General features: G+C 42.0%; 1 protein-coding gene and 1 long non-coding RNA gene across 2 annotated transcripts in view; both read left to right on the top strand.

Annotated features, from left to right (window-relative positions):
• The window catches only part of DECR1 (2,4-dienoyl-CoA reductase 1), a 49081-nt gene extending 37544 nt beyond the window's left edge, over positions 1 to 11537 (top strand). The window contains exons 5-10 of the mRNA XM_075826022.1: positions 960 to 1107; positions 7208 to 7307; positions 8595 to 8667; positions 9223 to 9369; positions 9677 to 9739; positions 11044 to 11537. Coding sequence (XP_075682137.1) covers positions 960 to 1107; positions 7208 to 7307; positions 8595 to 8667; positions 9223 to 9369; positions 9677 to 9739; positions 11044 to 11103 — 591 coding nt within the window. The 3' untranslated portion in view covers positions 11104 to 11537. The remainder of the gene's footprint in view (positions 1 to 959; positions 1108 to 7207; positions 7308 to 8594; positions 8668 to 9222; positions 9370 to 9676; positions 9740 to 11043) is intronic.
• Positions 11538 to 11596: 59 nt separating this feature from the next.
• The window catches only part of LOC142651385 (uncharacterized), a 38262-nt gene continuing 30106 nt past the window's right edge, over positions 11597 to 19752 (top strand). The window contains exon 1 of the long non-coding RNA XR_012847615.1: positions 11597 to 11641. This is a non-coding gene — a long non-coding RNA (uncharacterized LOC142651385). The remainder of the gene's footprint in view (positions 11642 to 19752) is intronic.

The raw sequence follows: 19752 nt of genomic DNA, 5'->3' as shown, positions 1-19752 counted from the left end.
GTAGGAAACTTGTCTGGATGTGAGGCATGGACAATAGAAGAAAGACTGGTAACCATTGAAAGGAAGAGTCTGAGAAGAATGTATGGGCATGCATATGAGTGGCACATCCAAATTGAGTACAATAAAGAACTGTGACAACTTTGCAAACCTCGTTGGAATGCAATAAATATCTGTGCGCCACCGTTGTGGAAAGAATCGAGAAGAGCAGAATAACAAAACAAGCCTAGATGGGGGGGGGGGGGGGAATATGTTCAATAAAAAATGTCATAGTGACGTGTCAGAAGTTTTGATCGGTGGGGGTCCAAGCACTGAGACCACGACCGATTGTTAAAACGAAGCGGTAGAAGCACTCGAGCTGCTTATGTTTCTGATCAGCTTTTCTCGGAAAGCCGAGCAATTGGTGTACGAGCTCATAAACTTTCTATTCAGCCTGTACACCAATTGCTCGTCTTTCTGAGAAAAGCTGATCAGGAACCAAGTGGCTCAGCACTCACCTGAGTGCTTCTGCCGCTTCGTTTTCGCGATCGGTGGGGGTCTTGGTGCTCAGACCCCAAATTTTGTTTTTTAAAGTTTAGTTACCCTTTAAACCCAGACTTGGAGGGAAGTTTATGGGGTAGAAGAACATAGGAGGCCATGCCTCAGAGAGTTTTCAATACCATCATATAGAGGGACTTCTACCGGGGTGGGTAACCGTCCCCCTTAAGCGCTGTCTGGGTGACTGGAGTCTTAATGTGTAATATAATGGATCATGAAGCTGCCGCTGTCCTATTCCTCTCCCTCATATCTGAACCTAGGAGTAGTGTTTGTGTGAATACTTTATTAACAGTTTCCATTAGAAGTTGTTATAACTTCATTTACTTGACAGAATTAAAGAGATGTTTGATTTTTTTTATTTGACTCTTTCGTTCGGTTTGTTCTTGATTTTAGCTGAGGTTTTGCTTTATGTTCTCTCTTGTTAGGTTGTTATAAACAACGCAGCCGGGAACTTTATTTCTCCTTCCGAAAGACTTTCTGCCAATGCCTGGAGAACCATCACAGACACCGTTCTTAATGGCACAGCTTACGTAACGCTTGAGGTTGGGAAAGAGTTAATTAAAGCGGGAAAAGGTAAGCCACGTATCGACCTTGTTCTGACTTGACCTTTACCGGCTGTGAAAGATCTCCACAGTTCTAGCCCAAACATTTTATCCTCTGCTGATGCCTTCACAATGCAGATGTCATATTGTACCTGTTACATCGCCAGCACTCCGAAGAACTCATTAATTTGTTTTGATCTTATTTCTTGCTCATCAGAAACTAATTGAGTTGGACGATTTTATAACTATAGAGGATAATAGCAATTTAAAATGAGATCTAACATGAAAATAATAGTGCACTTTACAGATGAAACCAAATGCTGTTTGCATTAAAAAGGTTCCCCGCTGTCCATGTTCTTGCACCGTCTATGTAAAGTTTATTGTGACAACCGGTCAGGTGACCATGGCGGCCAATCACTGGCCGCAGCTATAATGTCGCTATAAACGAAACTTTACTGCTGCAGCCAACATGTTGTCACAATGGAGCGGCGTGTGATTTCATCAGAAAATACCTGTGTGTCTCTGTGTAGAGTCAAAGGCAGAATCAGGGGTACAGTATTAGCCTACATCAGGCTAGGTGCGTGAGGCTTTAACCCCATTGGTGCCGCAAGCCATACATTTGTGGCGCCGGAAGCCTTCGTTACGAACAAGAGCCATGGATGTACAGCACAGTGGTGATGCGGGCACCGCTCCCGTGCCCGAGCCATCACCCGCTGGTGGACCGCTGTGATATACAAACAAATTTAAAGAAGTAACAAATTTTTCCATAAAAATACCATTTGTTGAATAAACTTGTTCATACTTAAAAAAAACAAAAAAACAAAAACAAAACTATACATATTTGTTATCCCCAGAAATGTAACAACCTGCAAAGTTAAGCCAGCACATTATTTATACTGCATAGTAAATAACGTCAAAATAATAGCTGAATGTTTGTTTGTTTTCATTATCACCTCAAAGCGTTTCTAGAAGTTAAATGCTAAGATATATGTACCCAAAAATGGTGCTGTTGAATACTACAGCTCGTCCCGTAACAAACAAGCCCTAATCTAGTATGTAAATCGAAAAATAAAGTAATAACTGCTGGAACACAGTGATGCAAAATAAACATTTTTTTTAAATCCCTGCGTCCGAGAACAAAATTAGCTGCATACTTAAAGGGTTAATCATACAACAAATGACATAAACAGACCCTCAAGTTGGGGGGGGGGGGGTAGACCATATAATATAGTATTCGTGGCTGCTGGGTCCAAAATCTAAATTCTAACTCTATGCCTAATTATTAACATGAATATCCCTGATATCTAAGCCACTGCATAGTAACAAATGGGTAAATAGGCCAGGCAGACAACTGTGTCTCTGTCTGCTCCAGTTTTCTGCTGTTGTATAGGAAGCGCGGCTGTCTCATACAATCAGGCTTCATGTCTTTGCCGTATAGCAGGGGGTACAGGTGCATGTACCTGCCGTCAGGTGTAGGTCCAAGCTGAGCACCAATAGTAGGGTTCTATTCATACGGGTCGATTTTTGCCATAGGCAAATCTGATCCGTGTATCTGCAGCAAAAATCTGAGGCTTATTTGCTCCCTGTAGATAGTGCCACACATAGTGCCCTTGCATCTAGTTGTCACGCAGTGCCCCCTGTATACAATGCCCCCTTGTAGATAGAGCCACTAAACAAAATAGACGTGTACTTACAGCCCCCTTCCCACGACGAATAGAGCTGCTCTGCAGGCCTCCCCAGCCACGTTAGGCATGCTGCCTATGATACGCCGAGACCGGACCTTTGTGTAGGCCGGCGCGATGAAGTGATACCATCGTGCCAGCCTGTGCAGGGATACTGTCCCAGCGTTTTATAGGCTGCAGGCCAAACATCGCTTGTAGCCTGGTAAACGGTGGAGCAGGGAGCTAGTAGCTCCCTGCTCCGGCATAACATTCAATTGCATCTCCGCCCTGAGGACGCAGATACAATTGAATGTGGCAGTCGTCTGCCTCGGATGCCCGTTACTAGCGACACCACTGGTCCGGACAACTGCCGTCTGGGTTCGGGCTGTGGTCTGAAATTTGAGGACTTTTGCTGTAGAGGATGATACTGTATGAACACATCGAGGGGTAAAAAAATTATCTTCTGATAAACTGTAACATATCACAATGTACTTACACACTGACAACGTTAACGTTTGTGGCAGATATTGTTTGTATAGTGCTGACCTATTCTGCAGCGTTGTATTCAGATTAAAATCACACACATCCGTTCCCATGGGGCTCGCAATCTAATCTGGCCATCACAGCACCCACTCAAGAATTGACTTTGCAGCAAAGATCCGCTACAACATCATGTGTCCGTGACCCTAAACCATGAACATCTATCATTCATTTTAGCTGACAATGTCACAACCTAGGGAAGACTCGTAACTTTTACACCAGAGTATGTGTTGATCTGATAGGACTTTGTCTGCAGCGCACAGGCCATGATGAAATCCTCACTAACAAAAAGAAAATTGTACTGAAGATAAATGAATCGCCCTCCAAATAGTTGTGGGTAATAGCGCTGCTTATCACTATAGATCCATGTTACAAGAATTGATCAAATCAAATGTGGTTAAACATAGATTTATAGAGAAAATGCCAGGCAGCAATGGACAATACAATGATTAAAGTCTTGGGTGACAGATGCAGTATTCAGGAGCTGCACAGAATTCAACAAATCCTGTAAAAGGGCAATCGGATTAGGGTGTGAAGATCTTGGCGTAATCTGCTGAGAACATCTCCTGTTATGAATGGGAGATGAGAGGAAAGGAGCCTTGTTCTGTACGGAACATCCATCAGCAGGGTTTGTTGTGCGTTGTCCGCAGTGTGGTTACATTGTCCACTAGTGTCCTTTTTTTTTATTCTCCATATTGCGTGGTTTTTATTTTTTTCGGAATGAGTTGACACATTGCGGCGATTAAAAATAAAATAAAATTGACATGCAACTTGGGACAGCACCCAGTAGATGTTGGACTATGCCGATGACTCCTTGTTGTTTTTATCCGGGAAGTAGTGCCTAGTTCTTGATATAGAGGCCTAATATAATAATATTGATGTATAATAATTGCTAAAATTTTGTGGTTCTCAAGCTTTTCACACCAGGACCTATTAGGAAATTTTAAGATAATATACGGGACCTCCATCAGTTATCTGAAGTGTTTTTTCGGAGGAAAAAAATCAGTGTATTATTTGGATAGTCCATTAATATAAATAGGCACCATGTAATGCTTAGTTTTGCCTATGGTGGCGCTGCAGAGGATTGAGGTTTTGCTGCCTCTGTGTAAAGCTGTTTTTCAGGGCACCCCCTCTTACAAAACAAGATAGTCCAAAGCAGACAAGTTCCCTGAAACCGGTTTTCCAGGATTTTAATATTGATGGCCTATTTTTAAGATACACAATTAATATTTGACCATTGTTAATCGACAGAATTGTTTACGCAGACAGAGCACCATACCTATGGTTGTGGCCGTGTCCAGTACTTCAGCTCAATCCCATTCAAGTGAAATGGGAGTGCCATGGCCCCCTTATTCTGCTTATTGGCAGAGTCCTGGAGGGTGGCCACCAATCAAATATTAATGACCTTTCCAAAGGGTAAGTCATCAATATTTAAAGCGACCCTCTAGTCCAAATAAAAAAATTGACTATACATGGCATATGTATAGTCAATACCTGCTGCCCTGCTCTTGAAAGAACTGGCCTCCTTTCCCTCGTTCGATTTTGTCCATAATGAGTATTACGTGACATGCTTTAATAGGTCCGGTTTATGAAACTTTGTTTGAAATGTTTGCCGTTTTTTGCGCTCCCGTCCACATTTTGATTTATCAGCTGTTTGCTCCACTGTGTCAAATATTGGAGTATACAATCTGAAACTCAATTTAGTCATTGTGCTGTCCCCAGGCATGCCTTGTAAATGTGTACATAGTTCATGACTCCATTTATTGTACTCGGATTGAAGCATCATTCCCCACAATAAAATTTGATTAGCTGAGTCAGATTTCCTGTTTTCACAGCGGTATTAAATTTTGTATGGATATCCTTTAGGCAGGAATCGTTTAATTAGAATTGTTTTGATAACTTTTCCTTTTATTATTAAGTCATTAATAATTTAACTATAAGCTGGATTCAGAATACAAATGTATCTTGTGAAGTTAGCCGGGGCAGCACTCTGATTGTTGGTTTGCAAATGACAGGAAATTCTGGCACTGCCATCTCTTGTGCCGCGTGACCCTCGACATGGGTACCATTATCATGTGTTGAATTGTTTGGTATAATTCTGTTTTCTCACAAAAGAAAAAAAGACACAATCTTCTGCTGCAGATTCTTATCACTTCCAACTTATATTTTCAGTATTGCAACTCGACACATGATCGCCCCCAATGTTGGTTCCAATGTCTGATGTGTTTATAGGAAAAGTGCCCTGTAGTTTTTAGATCATACTTGTTCTGAAGAGTCCATCATTGAGTTATATTTCCAGTTACTTGTTCAAATTTTCTCACGTAGCGGTGTCCCGAAGCGGTGTTTAAAATGCTATCATTTCTATTTAAAATTTGCAACCATCACCAAATGTTCTATTCTCTGCCTGACCACCTCCATTGAATGAGATATAAACTTTAGAAGGATAAGTATACAGATGTCACGTGGACATTTCTACACGTGCATGCTAATCCATGTAGGCCCAGAAGGTACAATACAGTGATTACGGTAGTAAGATTTGGGCTCTGTTCGTATCGCGTTTTGGTCCGGTGTTTAGAATGTGTCAGGAAATCTCCTAATGTACACGCTTAAATGTTTCCATAAGGCTCCACTAACCTGACGGAGGCTAAATGAGTGTCCTTGTGGCTGGTATATGCCTGTGGCACTCCTCTATAGACTATTATGGCATCCATTTAATGGTGGAAGTCATAAGAGTTGGGATTTATAATCGATGTCTCGGACTTCAGTACTTCCTGGTATAACCAGTATGCGAGGAAATTCATGGGTATTCTGTAATTCCATATTCTATGGTTCACATATGGCATGAAGGCTAGACTAATGTGTATGACGTAGAATATCGGAGTCTGCAAGACCATTTGACATGATCATTTAAATCCATTAGACGCCACTCCCCTGACATAAGCCTGCAGGATACCCACCTTATGGGCACTGCTACCCAGGCTCTGAAGAAACCATGAGTAGGCTGGGTACATTGTACTACACTAGAGGTGTATCTACTATTCTACTTTTTTTTTAAATTCGGAAACCAAACTATTATGACTTTACTCTCCACCGTTGCCTCGCCTGTCACTTACCTCTAATGAACTTCTGCAGACTGTGTAACTGTGGAGGGGCAGCACTGGGAGGTCTGGTACTCTGATGGCTATGCTGGAGTACTTGAAAACCGTTTCTAAAAAGTGTCAATTCTCAGTGAAAAATAAGTAGGGTTCAACCTGCCCAATGACCACTAGACTGTCCCAACAAGCCGTTCCTGCCCACTTGCTGGACGGTTTGGTTAGTACTGAAAGTCTGGTGGTGGTTGAGAGATTCAAATCCGCTATACTGGGTGTGATGTTTAAAGTCATTGCCCAAATCCCCCCCGCCCCCCCCCCCCTTCAGAAGAAGCTATAGGACTTTAACAAGCCATATGAAAATGACTATTGTTGGTTAGGTTCAGCTTTTTCGGTATTGTTGCTTTTTGGCACAAATGGTAAAACAGAGTAGAACCAAATAAGACCAACTCAAAACTCTGCCAGTGATAAATGCCATGAACATTTCTGAAAACCTGAAAAGGTCAATTTGTAGCAATGATGTTACCCATATTATTGCTGTAAAAATTGTTTTGTATTGTGATTTAGATTTATTTAACCAGAATTTAATCCATGTATTGGCCCATTTAATTTTATATGTGAATGTTTTTCTTTCTTAAAAACGTACCACCCACTGAACGCGAGTAAAAGACCATCTACTCTATAAAATGAGTTCCAAAATGTTAAGTCCACTATGACCTGACCTCTGAAAATACTCGCTCTCCAGTACGATTCTTTATTAAATCAGTTTGGCTTATGTGACTCACCGTTTTCTTTTAAATATACTTTTAAATATATGTTGCCATTTTTTGTTTTTGTTCAGGTGCTGCGTTTCTGGCTATTACGACAATATATGCAGAGAGTGGATCTGGGTTTGTTGTTCCCAGCGCTTCTGCTAAGGCTGGCGTGGAAGCATTGTGCACGTGAGTGCTTTTTTTATGTAGAGTATGCATTGAATACATAGTACCCAAACTATGACTCCAATTATGGCATTCCAACCAGCATGTGTAATGATGTGGTGTAGAGCGCCAACTGATCTGTTGCCATCTAATGCTCTTTTCTTACTCCTAGAGGTGGGTCCTGAATAGGGAATCTTCTTGTATGGCGTACATATGCCATTTTTAAAGCGGCATATGGACCAGGGTTGTCTTTATGGAACAACCACTTGAAAGGGATTTTCCAGAAATAGATCAACAAGGCTCCTTTCTTCCAGAAAGACTGCCTCAGGTTGTGTATGGTATTGCAGCTCAACCCCAAGACACTTCAATAGAACTGAGCTGCAATACCAGACACAACCTATGGAGAGAGGTGGCGCTATTCCTGGAAGAAGCCACCATGTTTTTCTAATCCATTACAATCCCTTCGAAGGTGCAGCAGGATTTACTAAAGTCGGCCATACACAAATCAAAGTTGGTTAGACAGACTTGTGTACGGGGCCTCCCGAAGACATGTTGGATTTCAACGTACCTGATACTTTGTTACCACGAAATATCTAAACCGCTGCTATAAGTGTCTGGCAGTGACTTATTCCCCTCTCCCCATTAAAATAAACATGCACGCTTGGCGGAGTTAACTCATGTCGGCTTTAGAGCCCACATTTTAATACACCTGTTTTTGTTGTTTGTACAATCCTCGGTTGGTCTTTTTTTTATGGATTCCACAAGATGCCGAGAACATTCATAAGTACAGGGTGAGCCATTTATATGGATGCACCTAAATAAAATGGGAATGGTTGGTGATATTAACTTCCTTTTTGTGGCACATTAGTATATGGGAGGGGGGAAACTTTTCAAGCTGGGTGTTGACCATGGTGGCCATTTTGAAGTCGGCCATTTTGTATCCAACTTTAGTTTTTTCAATGGGAAGAGGGTCATGTGACACATCAAACTTATCGAGAATTTCACAAGAAAAACAATGGTGTGCTTGGTTTTAACGTTACTTTATTCTTTCATGAGTTATGAGGTGACATACATGCAATAAGAAAGCAGTTTATTGTATAATAACAGATTTGTTATGCTGTACATCGGGACACTAGAGGTGGGAAGCATGTCTTCTTTTAGGGATCACTGTCAATATCAAGTTAGAGCTCTCGACATCCTAATACTTACATCTCATTACCATGTACCAGTGTATTTGCCTTTTTGCTTTTTAATTTAAATGAATTGTGCTGCTAAAATAAGTTTCCTTTAGTGTAATGATTTGTATTGTAGATCTCTTGCAGCTGAATGGGGAAGATATGGCATGAGGTTTAATGTTATACAGCCTGGACCAATAAAAACTAAGGTACACTGACTTTTTAAGAGAGAAAAATAAATTGGTTAAAGTGTACCCCCAATGGAAAATGAAAATGTCACAGTGCTCTTAGATCCTTATGTACAACACATTGCGTGGAACATTTCCCATCAAAGCTGAGCCATGTGAACTGCAGTCCTCTCCTTCCTCTTTGTGAGAACAACTTCTTGGTAGTTAACTATCTGCCATGTTATACACACACAGTGGAGCTGCAGCCCGGTCATAGTCACTGTTTCTGTAAGCTTGTAGTTCACCTCTATCCATCTATATGCTCCGACTGCTTAAATCAGCAGGGAGGAAGTAAAGGACTGCTGTAATTCAAGTCTCCTCCTGCTCTGCCACATACTGAAATGATAGGAGTGTGTATCCTGCAATTGAATAAAGCTAATAAATGGCACAGTGCACCAATTTTTAATTCTAAATTCAGATCTTGAATTTACATACTCAAATACATATCCCAAGAGGGTTTTTAAGTGGATCACTGGAGGTACGCTCTAAATAGTTTGATGAAATCTGAATTACTAAGAACTTCTTTGCATTTCTAAGGGTGCATTTAGCCGCCTGGACCCCACAGGAGCCTTTGAAAGTGACATGCTCAAGAGGATCCCATGTGGTCGCCTGGGCACACCAGGGGAAATAGCAAATCTTGCAGTATATCTGTGCAGTGACTATGCAAGCTGGGTGTCCGGGGCGGTAAGTATGTTCGCCTCCTTATCGCATGCAGTTTCTAGTACTTGCTGAAATTTTTTTTCTAGAACGTCTACCTAATGTGTTCAGTGCCGGTGGACACGTATAACAAAGTAGCTCAGTCCTATCTCCCGGATCCTCTTGTACATGGGAGGCGATGGGTTTCCAACCCAAAAAGTGTTATTCTTTGTGTGTCCTAACAGAGAAATGTAATTGTGGGACAACCCCTTTAAGGTTAAACGAAAACTTCAGATTCTCTGAATTTTTTTAATTTTTCCTTGGTAGAATGAATAAATATGTTTTTCTGATGTAGGTCATACGAATGGATGGAGGGGAATATGTTTCAATGGCTGGAGAATTTAACAGCTTACAAAAGGTATAGTATACATGTCAATAATATTGTACATATTTCTTTAGGCGATTCATCTATTTCTTGAAGTTTCAGGAAAGGCTTACACCTTGCAGATGGTTTAAAGGGGATCTGTCACCAGAAATTAGCCTATCAAACAGCAGCGCAGTAATCTAGTGTAGCCTCATCTCAATATAACACTGTTTTTGCCGTTGCAGCTGTAATAACTTTATTCTTTATATGCAAATGAGCATATTGGAGCAACGGGGGCGTCATCGTTGCTTAAAGGAGCTCTACCTTCTATCCCCAGTCCGTCCGTCCCTCCCTTCTTTGATTGACAGCGCAGGCAGCATAGAAGGGCAGCGTAGAAGCCATGATCACGCCTGTCCCCGTATTCTCCAGAGCATGCCCGCGTCTCGGCTTCTGAATCGGTTTCATCTGTTGAATCGGCTCTACTCCGCATGTGCGGGTTACATCACACTACACTCGAGTGCTGTCCTGCGCATGTGCCGATTCAGAAGACAAGACGCGGGCACCCTCAGGAGAATACAGGGCCAGGCATCATCACGGCTTCTACACTGCCTGGCCCTGTTAATCAAAGAAGGAAGGAGGGATGGACTGGGGAGAGAAGGTAGAGCTGTTTGGAGCAACGGTAATGCCCTCGTTGCTCCATAAAGCTAATTTGCATCTGAAAAATAAAGTTATTATTGCTGCAACGGAGCCACGCATCTCAAAAATTAAAACCGTGTTCTATTCAGGGGAGGCTACACTATATTACTGTGCTGCTGCTTTGGCAAATTTCTGGTGACAGATCCCCTTTAAGTAACTTATAGGGGTTTTTCAGTAATTTTGTAGACCTGCTTAAGGAGGATCTGTTGGCTCTCCTAAAATGTCTGTTTTAGTAGATACTTGTATTCCTCGTGAAATAATAATTCTGGAACATTGTCAGCATTGATTGGAAAGCGCTCTTTATCCAGCACTGTGTCAGAATTGAAACGATGCCCAATTGGCATGATGTGAGAACCACATCAATGCCTAGAACTAACTCTTTACAAGACTGGCAGTATTTTAGAAACGGCTAAAGGGGTCATTGTACTTTTCTGAGCACCGTTGACGTCTTCTTTCTAGGTTTTGTTGGGTGCCCCCAGCAGTTGAATTTTTAGAAAGAGTAAGGTCAAACCAGTGGTCGCCAAGTAGAACTGGAAAGAATGGAAGCAATTCTTGAATAAGTTTGAATTTTTTCGGAGAGACGGTTGTGTATGAGCTCTGTAATGGATCTCAATCTAGTCACTACTACCTAACCTGTATTTATCATTATATTTCTCCTACAGGTAACTAGTGAGCAATGGGATCTGATGGAAAAATTAATCCGGAAAACAAAAGGCTCCTAATGTAGACTCCTCTCACTGTCCTTATGGTGAAGAATAATTGAGGATTTACCCTTTCTGTGATCTTAACAATCTTCAACTACAGAAAAGTGCTTTTTTTTTTTTTTTATAATTCGCCACTGCCGCTATATCGTACATCAGCTCCACTAAGCTTCCACTTAATGATTCTCCACTTTGTTACTGGTGTCTTACTAGACATTTTTGTCCCTGTAAGGAGAGTCTTTTTTTTCTACCTCTACTTGGAAAAAGAGATATTTATCCCAAGTAATCAAAAACTGGTTTTCACAATGTAAGAATTAGTCCAGTTCTAAAAGGAGACTGGTATTTAATTGAACATTTCAGCTAAAAATAACAGATTCTGTGATGAAGTGTAATGAATGATATCATATCATCACCTGATGCCTTAATCCGTGTCATTAAATACTATAGATAACTGATGTACTGTGTTTTATTCAGTATAACTATACACGTTACATTTCAGTGATGGCGGACTCACATGGCGCATGGATGTCCACACGGAGAATATTCTTAGAGCTGAAAAGTACAGTACATCCGTCTGGCTTTATAGATTTCCTTAGATTGCACAGTTTTTTTTCAGAGTCATTGACATAACCTGGAAACTCAAGAACGTATTTATTTGGGGGGGTTGAAATAAAGATCTGTCTTTTGGAGCTGCTTTACACAGTATGAGGGAAAAAGCAGATTAGCAATTCCTAAATATAAAATAATACGTACGAGAATAGCTATTTTAGCCGGGGCAACATTTCCATAAAAACCTGTGGGCTTTAAGTTGAATGTCCTTCAGATTCGTCGCTAGATTAGGGTCATAAAGCAAATTGTGCTCCATATATAATTATATATATATATATATATATATATATATATATATATACACACACTGCATTCTTTGGACTACAAGATGCACCCATGCTCAGACACGGACGACAAGAAAGGTCGAATATTTTCAGACTTGCGGACTAGGGTAATGGAGTGGTTAATGTCAGCTTCCCTGATGATCTAAGGTAGTGAAGGAGGTGATGCCAGCTTCCCAGGTGTTTTAGGGTAGTAGAGGACTTAAAGGGGTATTTTTATCTTATAATATTGTTACAATGTGCCATCCCTTTATGATCAGTGTGGGTTCAAGCTTTGGGACACCCATGATCCCAAAAATGAACTGGTCGCAGTGCTTATTTAGCGCTGCGCCCCCTGCACAGGCAGGTTGACGGGAGCGGTCTTCTGCAGGGATTACTTAGGAGGGGATGTAGCGCTAAATCAGCACTTCGGCCCCTTCATTCTCAGGGGTCCCAGAGGTTAGAAGAACCCACCGATCATAAATTGATGGCATATCCTAGCGATATACCGTCCCTTTGTGAGATGGGAATAACCCTTTAATGTCCTCTCCCCTGGTGTTCCTTTGATGCAGAGCGGTTAATGCCATATTCTTTAACATTGTAGACTAGTGGAGGGGTTAATGCCCACTTCCTTGGTGGTTTAGTATATTGCCCTTCCTTGTTGTCTTATGGTACTGGGGATTTAATGTCTGCTTAACTGGTGGTCTGTAGTAATGAAAGCTTCCCTGGTAGTCTAGAGTAATGTAAGGGTAAAAGCTCCTGGGCAGTGAAGGGGTTTATAACAGGGTTACTCACCCTACTAGGCCCCCTTAAATTTGGCACATTTAACTACTTAATTGATCATACAGAATTAACCTTTTTGATAAATTTGGAGCATCTTCTGACTTGTCTTAACGGGGTTGTACAGGGAAAAAATATTTTCTAAAAAGTGTCCCCCAGCCTTGGTTTGCCTTCCCTAAAACCCTCTACTAAACTTCTAACCAGTTTCTGTTTGATCTCAATCGTCACTGCTGCTCTTTCTGTTTGTTTACATCCCTTACTTCTGTTCTTTTTCCTGTCTTGTAACCCACCATACCCATGATCCCTTGCTGCATCTGAGGAGACAGCTTACATCCCCCCCTTCCTCCACAGAATCTCAGCTATTTGCATACTGCCACGCCCCTCTGTTCACAGGTCATTCCCTGCTCTAATTACAGGCACCCAGCTCCCTGCACTGTCACACACACACCCAGTAATAATCACACAGGGATAATGGGGGTTATATACAGGGATGTTGAGAGTAATACACAGGGATGTTAGGGTTGTACATATGGATGATGGGGTTATAAACCGGGATGATGATACACAGGGATGATGGGGGGTTATACACAGGGTTGATATAACTCCATCATACTTGTATACAACCCATATGTAAACCCCATCATCCCTGTGTATTACCTCATCATCCCTGTATATAATCCTCATCATCCTGTGTATTACCTTCTTATCCTTGTGTATTACCCCCAACATCCTAATAAGGGATGAAGGGGGGTTATACACAGGGCTGATGGGGGTTATACACAGGGCTGATGCGGGTAATACACAGGGATGATGGCCCCATTATCCCTGTATATAACCCCCATCATCCTTGTATTTATATAACCACCCGTCATCCCTGTATTTATATAACCCCTCTAATAATGGTATATACTATCAGGGAGGGTGTGGGCGATGAGAGGAGACGGGCAGGCAGTGCTGGGACTCTGAGGAGGAGGGGGCGTGTACTAGCAGAGACGACATTCCCGGTCTTTGCTCAGCCAGCGCTTCCGGCAGAGCAGAGATACGGCACGTCATCAACTAGGTTAACTGGCAGTGGGCCAGGCGGATGTTTCATGAGCTCTTCAGATCTCCGCCTCTGGTCCCACTGCCTGTAAACCTAATTGATGACGTACCTTTGTGTGAAATGATTTTCTCCTCAAGCTATTGTACTGCAGGTAACAGACTCAATTCACAGATACCGCACCTGAATAAGAAGCTTATTCTACTCTGCTTCCACACAAGCCAACTTTTCTGAATTTCTGGGAGAAATCTTTCGGCTTGCTTAATGCAAATGAATACATGCAAAGAAACGATATTATCGAAGATACTCTTTTTTTTCTCTGACAGGAAGCTGAACGCACGATACTGATCATACAAGGAATGGACAGAGGACTATGCAGCGGCACAGTTCCTTCTATGTTCGAGTGCTTCATGAGTACTCTGCCCGACCATTAAAGGTTTTGTCTCACGACACAGGATATGCCATAAATGTCTGATAGATGCTGGTCCTAGAGGTGGGACCTGCATGTATCTCCAGAACGGGGGTCCCTCGACCTCATCCCACACGGTGTGAACCCCATCAAGGTTGAGGCTCAATGAAGAGGTGGCCGGGAATTTCGGAAACTGACGAGCTTGCTGCTCTGTTGCGGTTTCTGTAACTCATAGAGGAGCACAGGGATCGGGGTTGTTTCCGAGATTCCCGAACAATTCTGCACTGATTCTCCGCCTGGATGTGGCTGCGTCTCCAGGCTGGTCAGGGGGTGCTCGTTTGGCAGATACTGTAGGTGCGGGTCACAGAGTTGGCATATCCTCTGGCACCCGCACCGATCTTAAAAACGTGGGTCCCCGTACCACGTTCCTGCCTGGTGAGGTGGACTCTGGCCACTGCATCCAAGTGGTAAACGTGGTAGAGTTCAGGAAACCGCCAAGCTAGCTGTGCTACGCTGTTTCCGTTACTTCCAAAGTATTGAATGGGAGTTACGGAAACAGCTTTTCTCAGCTGTTTCTGAAGCCCGACCACCTTCACCATCTGGATGCAGTGGCCAGTGCCTGCCTCACAAGGCAGGGTCGGGGGACTCCTGTTCTTAAGAAAGGTGTGGGTCACAGAGGTGTTACCATCATCTCCCAGACATTTATGGCATATCCTGTGGATATGCCATAAATGTCTGTCGTGACACAACCCCTCAGAAGGGTGTGGTCACTTGTGCTTTTTTTTTTAATTAAAAAAAATAGCATCCTGTAGATAAAAAATGCAGTATATATAGTTTCTTTGCATGTACTTTATTTCTATTAAGCAATCAGAGATTTCTGCAAGAAATTCAGGGAAAAAAGGGCTTCTATGCAAGGAAAGAAAATTCTGCTTCTTATTCAGGTCTCTCAATTCATGCATTGAGTCTCTCCTTTTAATATGTTACCTAAAACACAATTACTTGAGCAGCGAAGAATCTCACAAGAAATCTTTTGTGTGTAAAGGAGACTTTTTATCCTTTTTGATATTTTTTTTTTTCTGTAAAATGCACAAAACAAAGTTTTTGTATTAAGATTAGAAGATACAAGCAGCTAACTGATCTGTAGACTTTCCTGTCAGTGCCTTATTTTAGAAGACAAGATAAAGATTTTGATACAGAATGTACACAGGTGATTGAGCAGATCAGTTCTAGCTCCAGGTAACCAGTAAATTGTGATACAGAATAGAAATACAAAGGAGGACGGTTGTCATAGCTACATAAAAAGTAATGTATATCTTTGTAGAATAAAAGAAAGACAGTAGGGATTATCAGTGTATTATAGAGGAAGAGAGATTTAAGAACAAAGTCGGGTTACAAAGGAAGATTTAAGACCCAGCAGATAGTTATTACAGATGCCATCACAGTTCACACACGAAGGTCTAAACAACCTTTGAAGTGAGATTTATAATGATAAGTTGATCAAAGTAGCGACTTATAACTTTGTTTCTAAAGTTGGATGAAGCTACATTTTGTTCTAAGCAGAGGCCAGAAGGTGTGTGTGTGTGTGTGTGTGTGTGTGTGTGTGTGTATATGTGTATATGTGTGTATATATATATATATATATATATATGTGGAATGACCATCTGTTCCTACAAGCAGAAGAGTTCGCTGAGGATGTGAACAACTACCCAGGCACAGGGGCAAAATCTTTTGCCATTTCACATGAATACTTTAGGTGATGGGCACTGTGACGAGTTTTCAGACTAAAAATTGGTAAGAAAACGGTCTTCTACTTTAACCCCTTCCTGCCGCAGCCCTTTTTCAGATTTTCATTTTCAGTTTTTCCTCCCCACCTCCCAAAAGCCATAACGTCTTTATTTTTCTGTCGATATAGTCCTATGAGGGCTTGATTTTTGCGGGACGAGTTGTTTTTCGCAGCACTATTTATTTTGCCATATAATGTACTAGGAAACGGGGAAAAAACAGCGATTCCTCCATGGTTTTTGCGTGCCGTTTTTACGGAATTCACTGAAATTAAAACAACGTGTTAACTTTATTCTGTGGGTCAATATGATTACGGCGATACCATATATATATTGTTTTTTTCTATATTTTACTACTTTTACAAGTAAAAACCTAAGTGTAAAAAAGAAAATTTATTTTGTGTCGCCAAATTCCGAGAGCCATCATTTTTTTATTTTTCCGTCGATCAAGTGGTATGAGGGCTTATTTTTTGCAGGATAAGCTGTAGTTTTAATAATACCATTTTGGTGTACATGCAACATTGTCACGAAGGGTCTGTGGCCCCACTGGGCCGAACCGCCTTGGCGGTAAGGCAGCTGGCCAACAGGGCGCAGGTCAGAGTCTATAGTATATAGGGTACCTGTGGCAGCACGGACAGTAGCTTGGCAGCAGGTAGGCGTCAGGCGTGGAGAAGCAGACCGGCGTATCCAGCACAGCACGACTATAGCAAGCACGGCACTAGATCAGGATACACGTTACAAGAACAGGAAACACTGGAAGCAGGAAACACTAGGGGATCATTTGCATAGACAAACTAGGGAACACAACAACGCTGCGGCATAGAACTAGGGGGCTGGACCCCTCTTATAGTCCAGGGTACTCACGGGTCAAGGTTCGTCCATGAGGTCCTGTGCGCTCGCTGCCCCTTTAAGCGCGCACCCTATGGGATCCGGCAGAGGTGAGTGGATGCGAGTGCTGTCAGGGGGAGGTTGGAGCTGACAGCCCGCAGCCATGGACATTACAGATGTTTTGATCACCTTTTTATTTCATTTTTTTGAGGGAGATTAGGTGGCCCAAAAATAGAGATTCTGGCAATTACAATTTTTTTTATTTTTTTACGGCGTTCACCTTTCAGGTTAAATAATGATACATTGTAATAGTTCAGACTTTTACGGATGCGGCGATACCAGTTATGTTTATTTTTTTATTTTTTTACTATGCTCTAGGGGGAAAATGGGAAGAGGGTTTTTGTTTGAAATTTAAATTTTTAATTATTTTTTTTTACATTAAAAAAAACGAACTCATTTTTAATTTTTTTATTAGTCCCCCTAGGGGACTTCAACCAGCGATCGTTAGAGCGCTTGCACGATATACTGCAATACTAATCGTATATCGTATTACTAATCGTATATCGTGATTCTGACCGGCAACTATTAATCCCTACCGGAGGCAGGGCTTAGTAGGTGCACAAAGATGGCGGACCTGGGGGCCTTCATTAGACCCCCAGGAAGCCATGGCAACCATGGCCCCCCCCCCCTCCGCGATTGCGTTGTGGGGAGGCGCGATGAGCTGTTAGAGGGGGTCGCCCCCCTATTTCTAATGATTTAAATACTGCGGTCGCTACTGACCGCAGCATTTAACGAGTTAAACGAGCGGGATCGAGCGCGATGCCGCTAGTTACTCTGAAGTGTCGGCTGTAACAAACAGCTGACACCGGCATCGTATGGAGCGGGTTCACTCCGTGAGCCCGTTCCATACTTCCCCTACCCGACTTTGACGTATGGATACGTCAAATGTCGGGACGGGGTTAATGATATTACTCCGCATCTTCCATGAGCGTTCCCACTCATTTATGCCTGCACCCCAAGACCGGCTGTATTCTTTGACTATTTAGTTTTGAAGCACAGGCAGTAGTAATCCTGCCTGTGATAATGAGATGACTGCTGAGAAGTGATCTCTAAAGAACAGGAAGTGTCAGTCTATTGTGATGCTCAGTGGGCAGATTTGAGGATTATTTTTTAATATAGATAATGACATAGAAATTAAAAAACAAAATCACCAAAAATTCTTTAAAAAAATGCTTAACATAAAAACCTGATTTTAACAATAGGTCATTTTCTGATGACACGTTCCCTTTAAGGGTTAAGCAAACTTTCCCTGCAACCACTAGGTTAACGCTTTTATGGGCATCTTGTTGACCAGTGCACTTTAAAAGGGATCGTCACCTCTTCGCCCTTTCTATCAGCACTGCCTGTTTTTCCTTAGCTATATCCGCAGGTAGGTATGTCATACCTGCATAAATATTTACTATAGTGCGAAGTACAAGTCAAGTTGACTCCTATACCACCTCAAATTCTATAGCATGGAGCAGTTTTTATAAGGGTATTGCTGAGGCCTCAACTTCCATGATTTATAATTAGAATTGTGTATTTATTGAAAGGGTAAATTAATCAAATTAATTAGATTAATTGCCCAGCCCTAAACAATGTATGGCATAGATTAGAGCCTTCCGTTGAAGGTATACTTTGGGAAATACTCCTGACGTCTACCTCCGGGGAAATGCTCTGACATGATTTGAATTGAGCTTAAACCGTACAGCTTCAAATAAATATTCACACACAGCGCCGTAATAATTAGCTTGTCTAGGGCAGTGAAAGGGTTAATTTCAGTATACCTGGTCTAGGTCAGTGGAATGGTTAATTTTAGGATCCCTGATGGAGCGCAGTAAAGGGGTTAATCTTTCATACCTAGGGTCCAGTGGTTATCCCTCCTCCCCAGGTTCCAGCGTTGTCCAGGCTGTAACAGGAAGCAGAATACTGACTGTTCAACTTCCTGTTCTCTCCCTGCAATGATTATAGAGATGTTTCAAAAGTACTCTGCCCGATCATTAAATGTGGGGAGGTCTGGGTGGGAGCAGACTTTCCCGGAACAGGGATAGTTACTAAGCTATGCCGCTTAAAGGGTTCTTATTACAGACTTTTTATTGCATATCCACAGGATATGCCATAAATATCTGACCAGTATCTCCTGAATGGGAATACCCAGTTCTGCCTGGAGAGGAAGCCACTGGCCGTAGCATCCAGGTAGAGATTTGGTGCAAAACTAGACAGGAGTTTTGGAAACCGCCAAACTCACTGTTTCTCCCATTCGCTTCTATGGGAGTGACTAAAACAGTGTAGCGCTGTGAGCTGGATGTTTCCAGAATTCCTGGACACCTTTTCAGTGAACCTCCGCCGTGTTGAGGCAGCCGGCAGCCGCCTCACTGGTCAGGGTCAGGGGTCCCCGGTTCTGGACCAGAGGTGGGCCCCTCATCTATTAGACATTTATGGCGTATCCAAAGGATACTACTTTTTATTTTACATACATTCTTTTGAGAGTTAGGTAATTTCCAGTGCAATGCATATCAGTTATGATTGGTATTTTCTATGTCATTCAAACAATATCATGACTTTGGTTGATGTGATAATACATTCAGGAATTCAAAAAAGAACACGTATATCCCTATTAATTTATAACTAATACCCAAGTTATTTAGTCAGAAGACATCACTTCTCGAATTGTGTATGTTCCCATGTGGGCAGTCTTTCAAATTGCTTATGGCGATGGCTAAAATTTACAAACATGAGGAAGAATACGGAAGATCTATTTTATCATCGCTACCTATTTATCCCATGGAGCCTGCGGCTCTGAGCAAATGTGAAAATACAAATCATGATTGGGATTATGAGGGCTGGACTGCTACTGCAGTAGACCTGTTTTTTTTTTTTCTTCAATCCAGTCTTCACTAACCCCAAAATATCATATCTTTATGG

The sequence above is a fragment of the Rhinoderma darwinii genome, chromosome 5 (assembly GCF_050947455.1).
Source record: "Rhinoderma darwinii isolate aRhiDar2 chromosome 5, aRhiDar2.hap1, whole genome shotgun sequence".
Lineage (NCBI taxonomy): Eukaryota > Metazoa > Chordata > Amphibia > Anura > Rhinodermatidae > Rhinoderma > Rhinoderma darwinii.
Note: the sequence above shows the minus strand (reverse complement) of the source record. Positions and strands in the feature narration are given on the sequence as shown.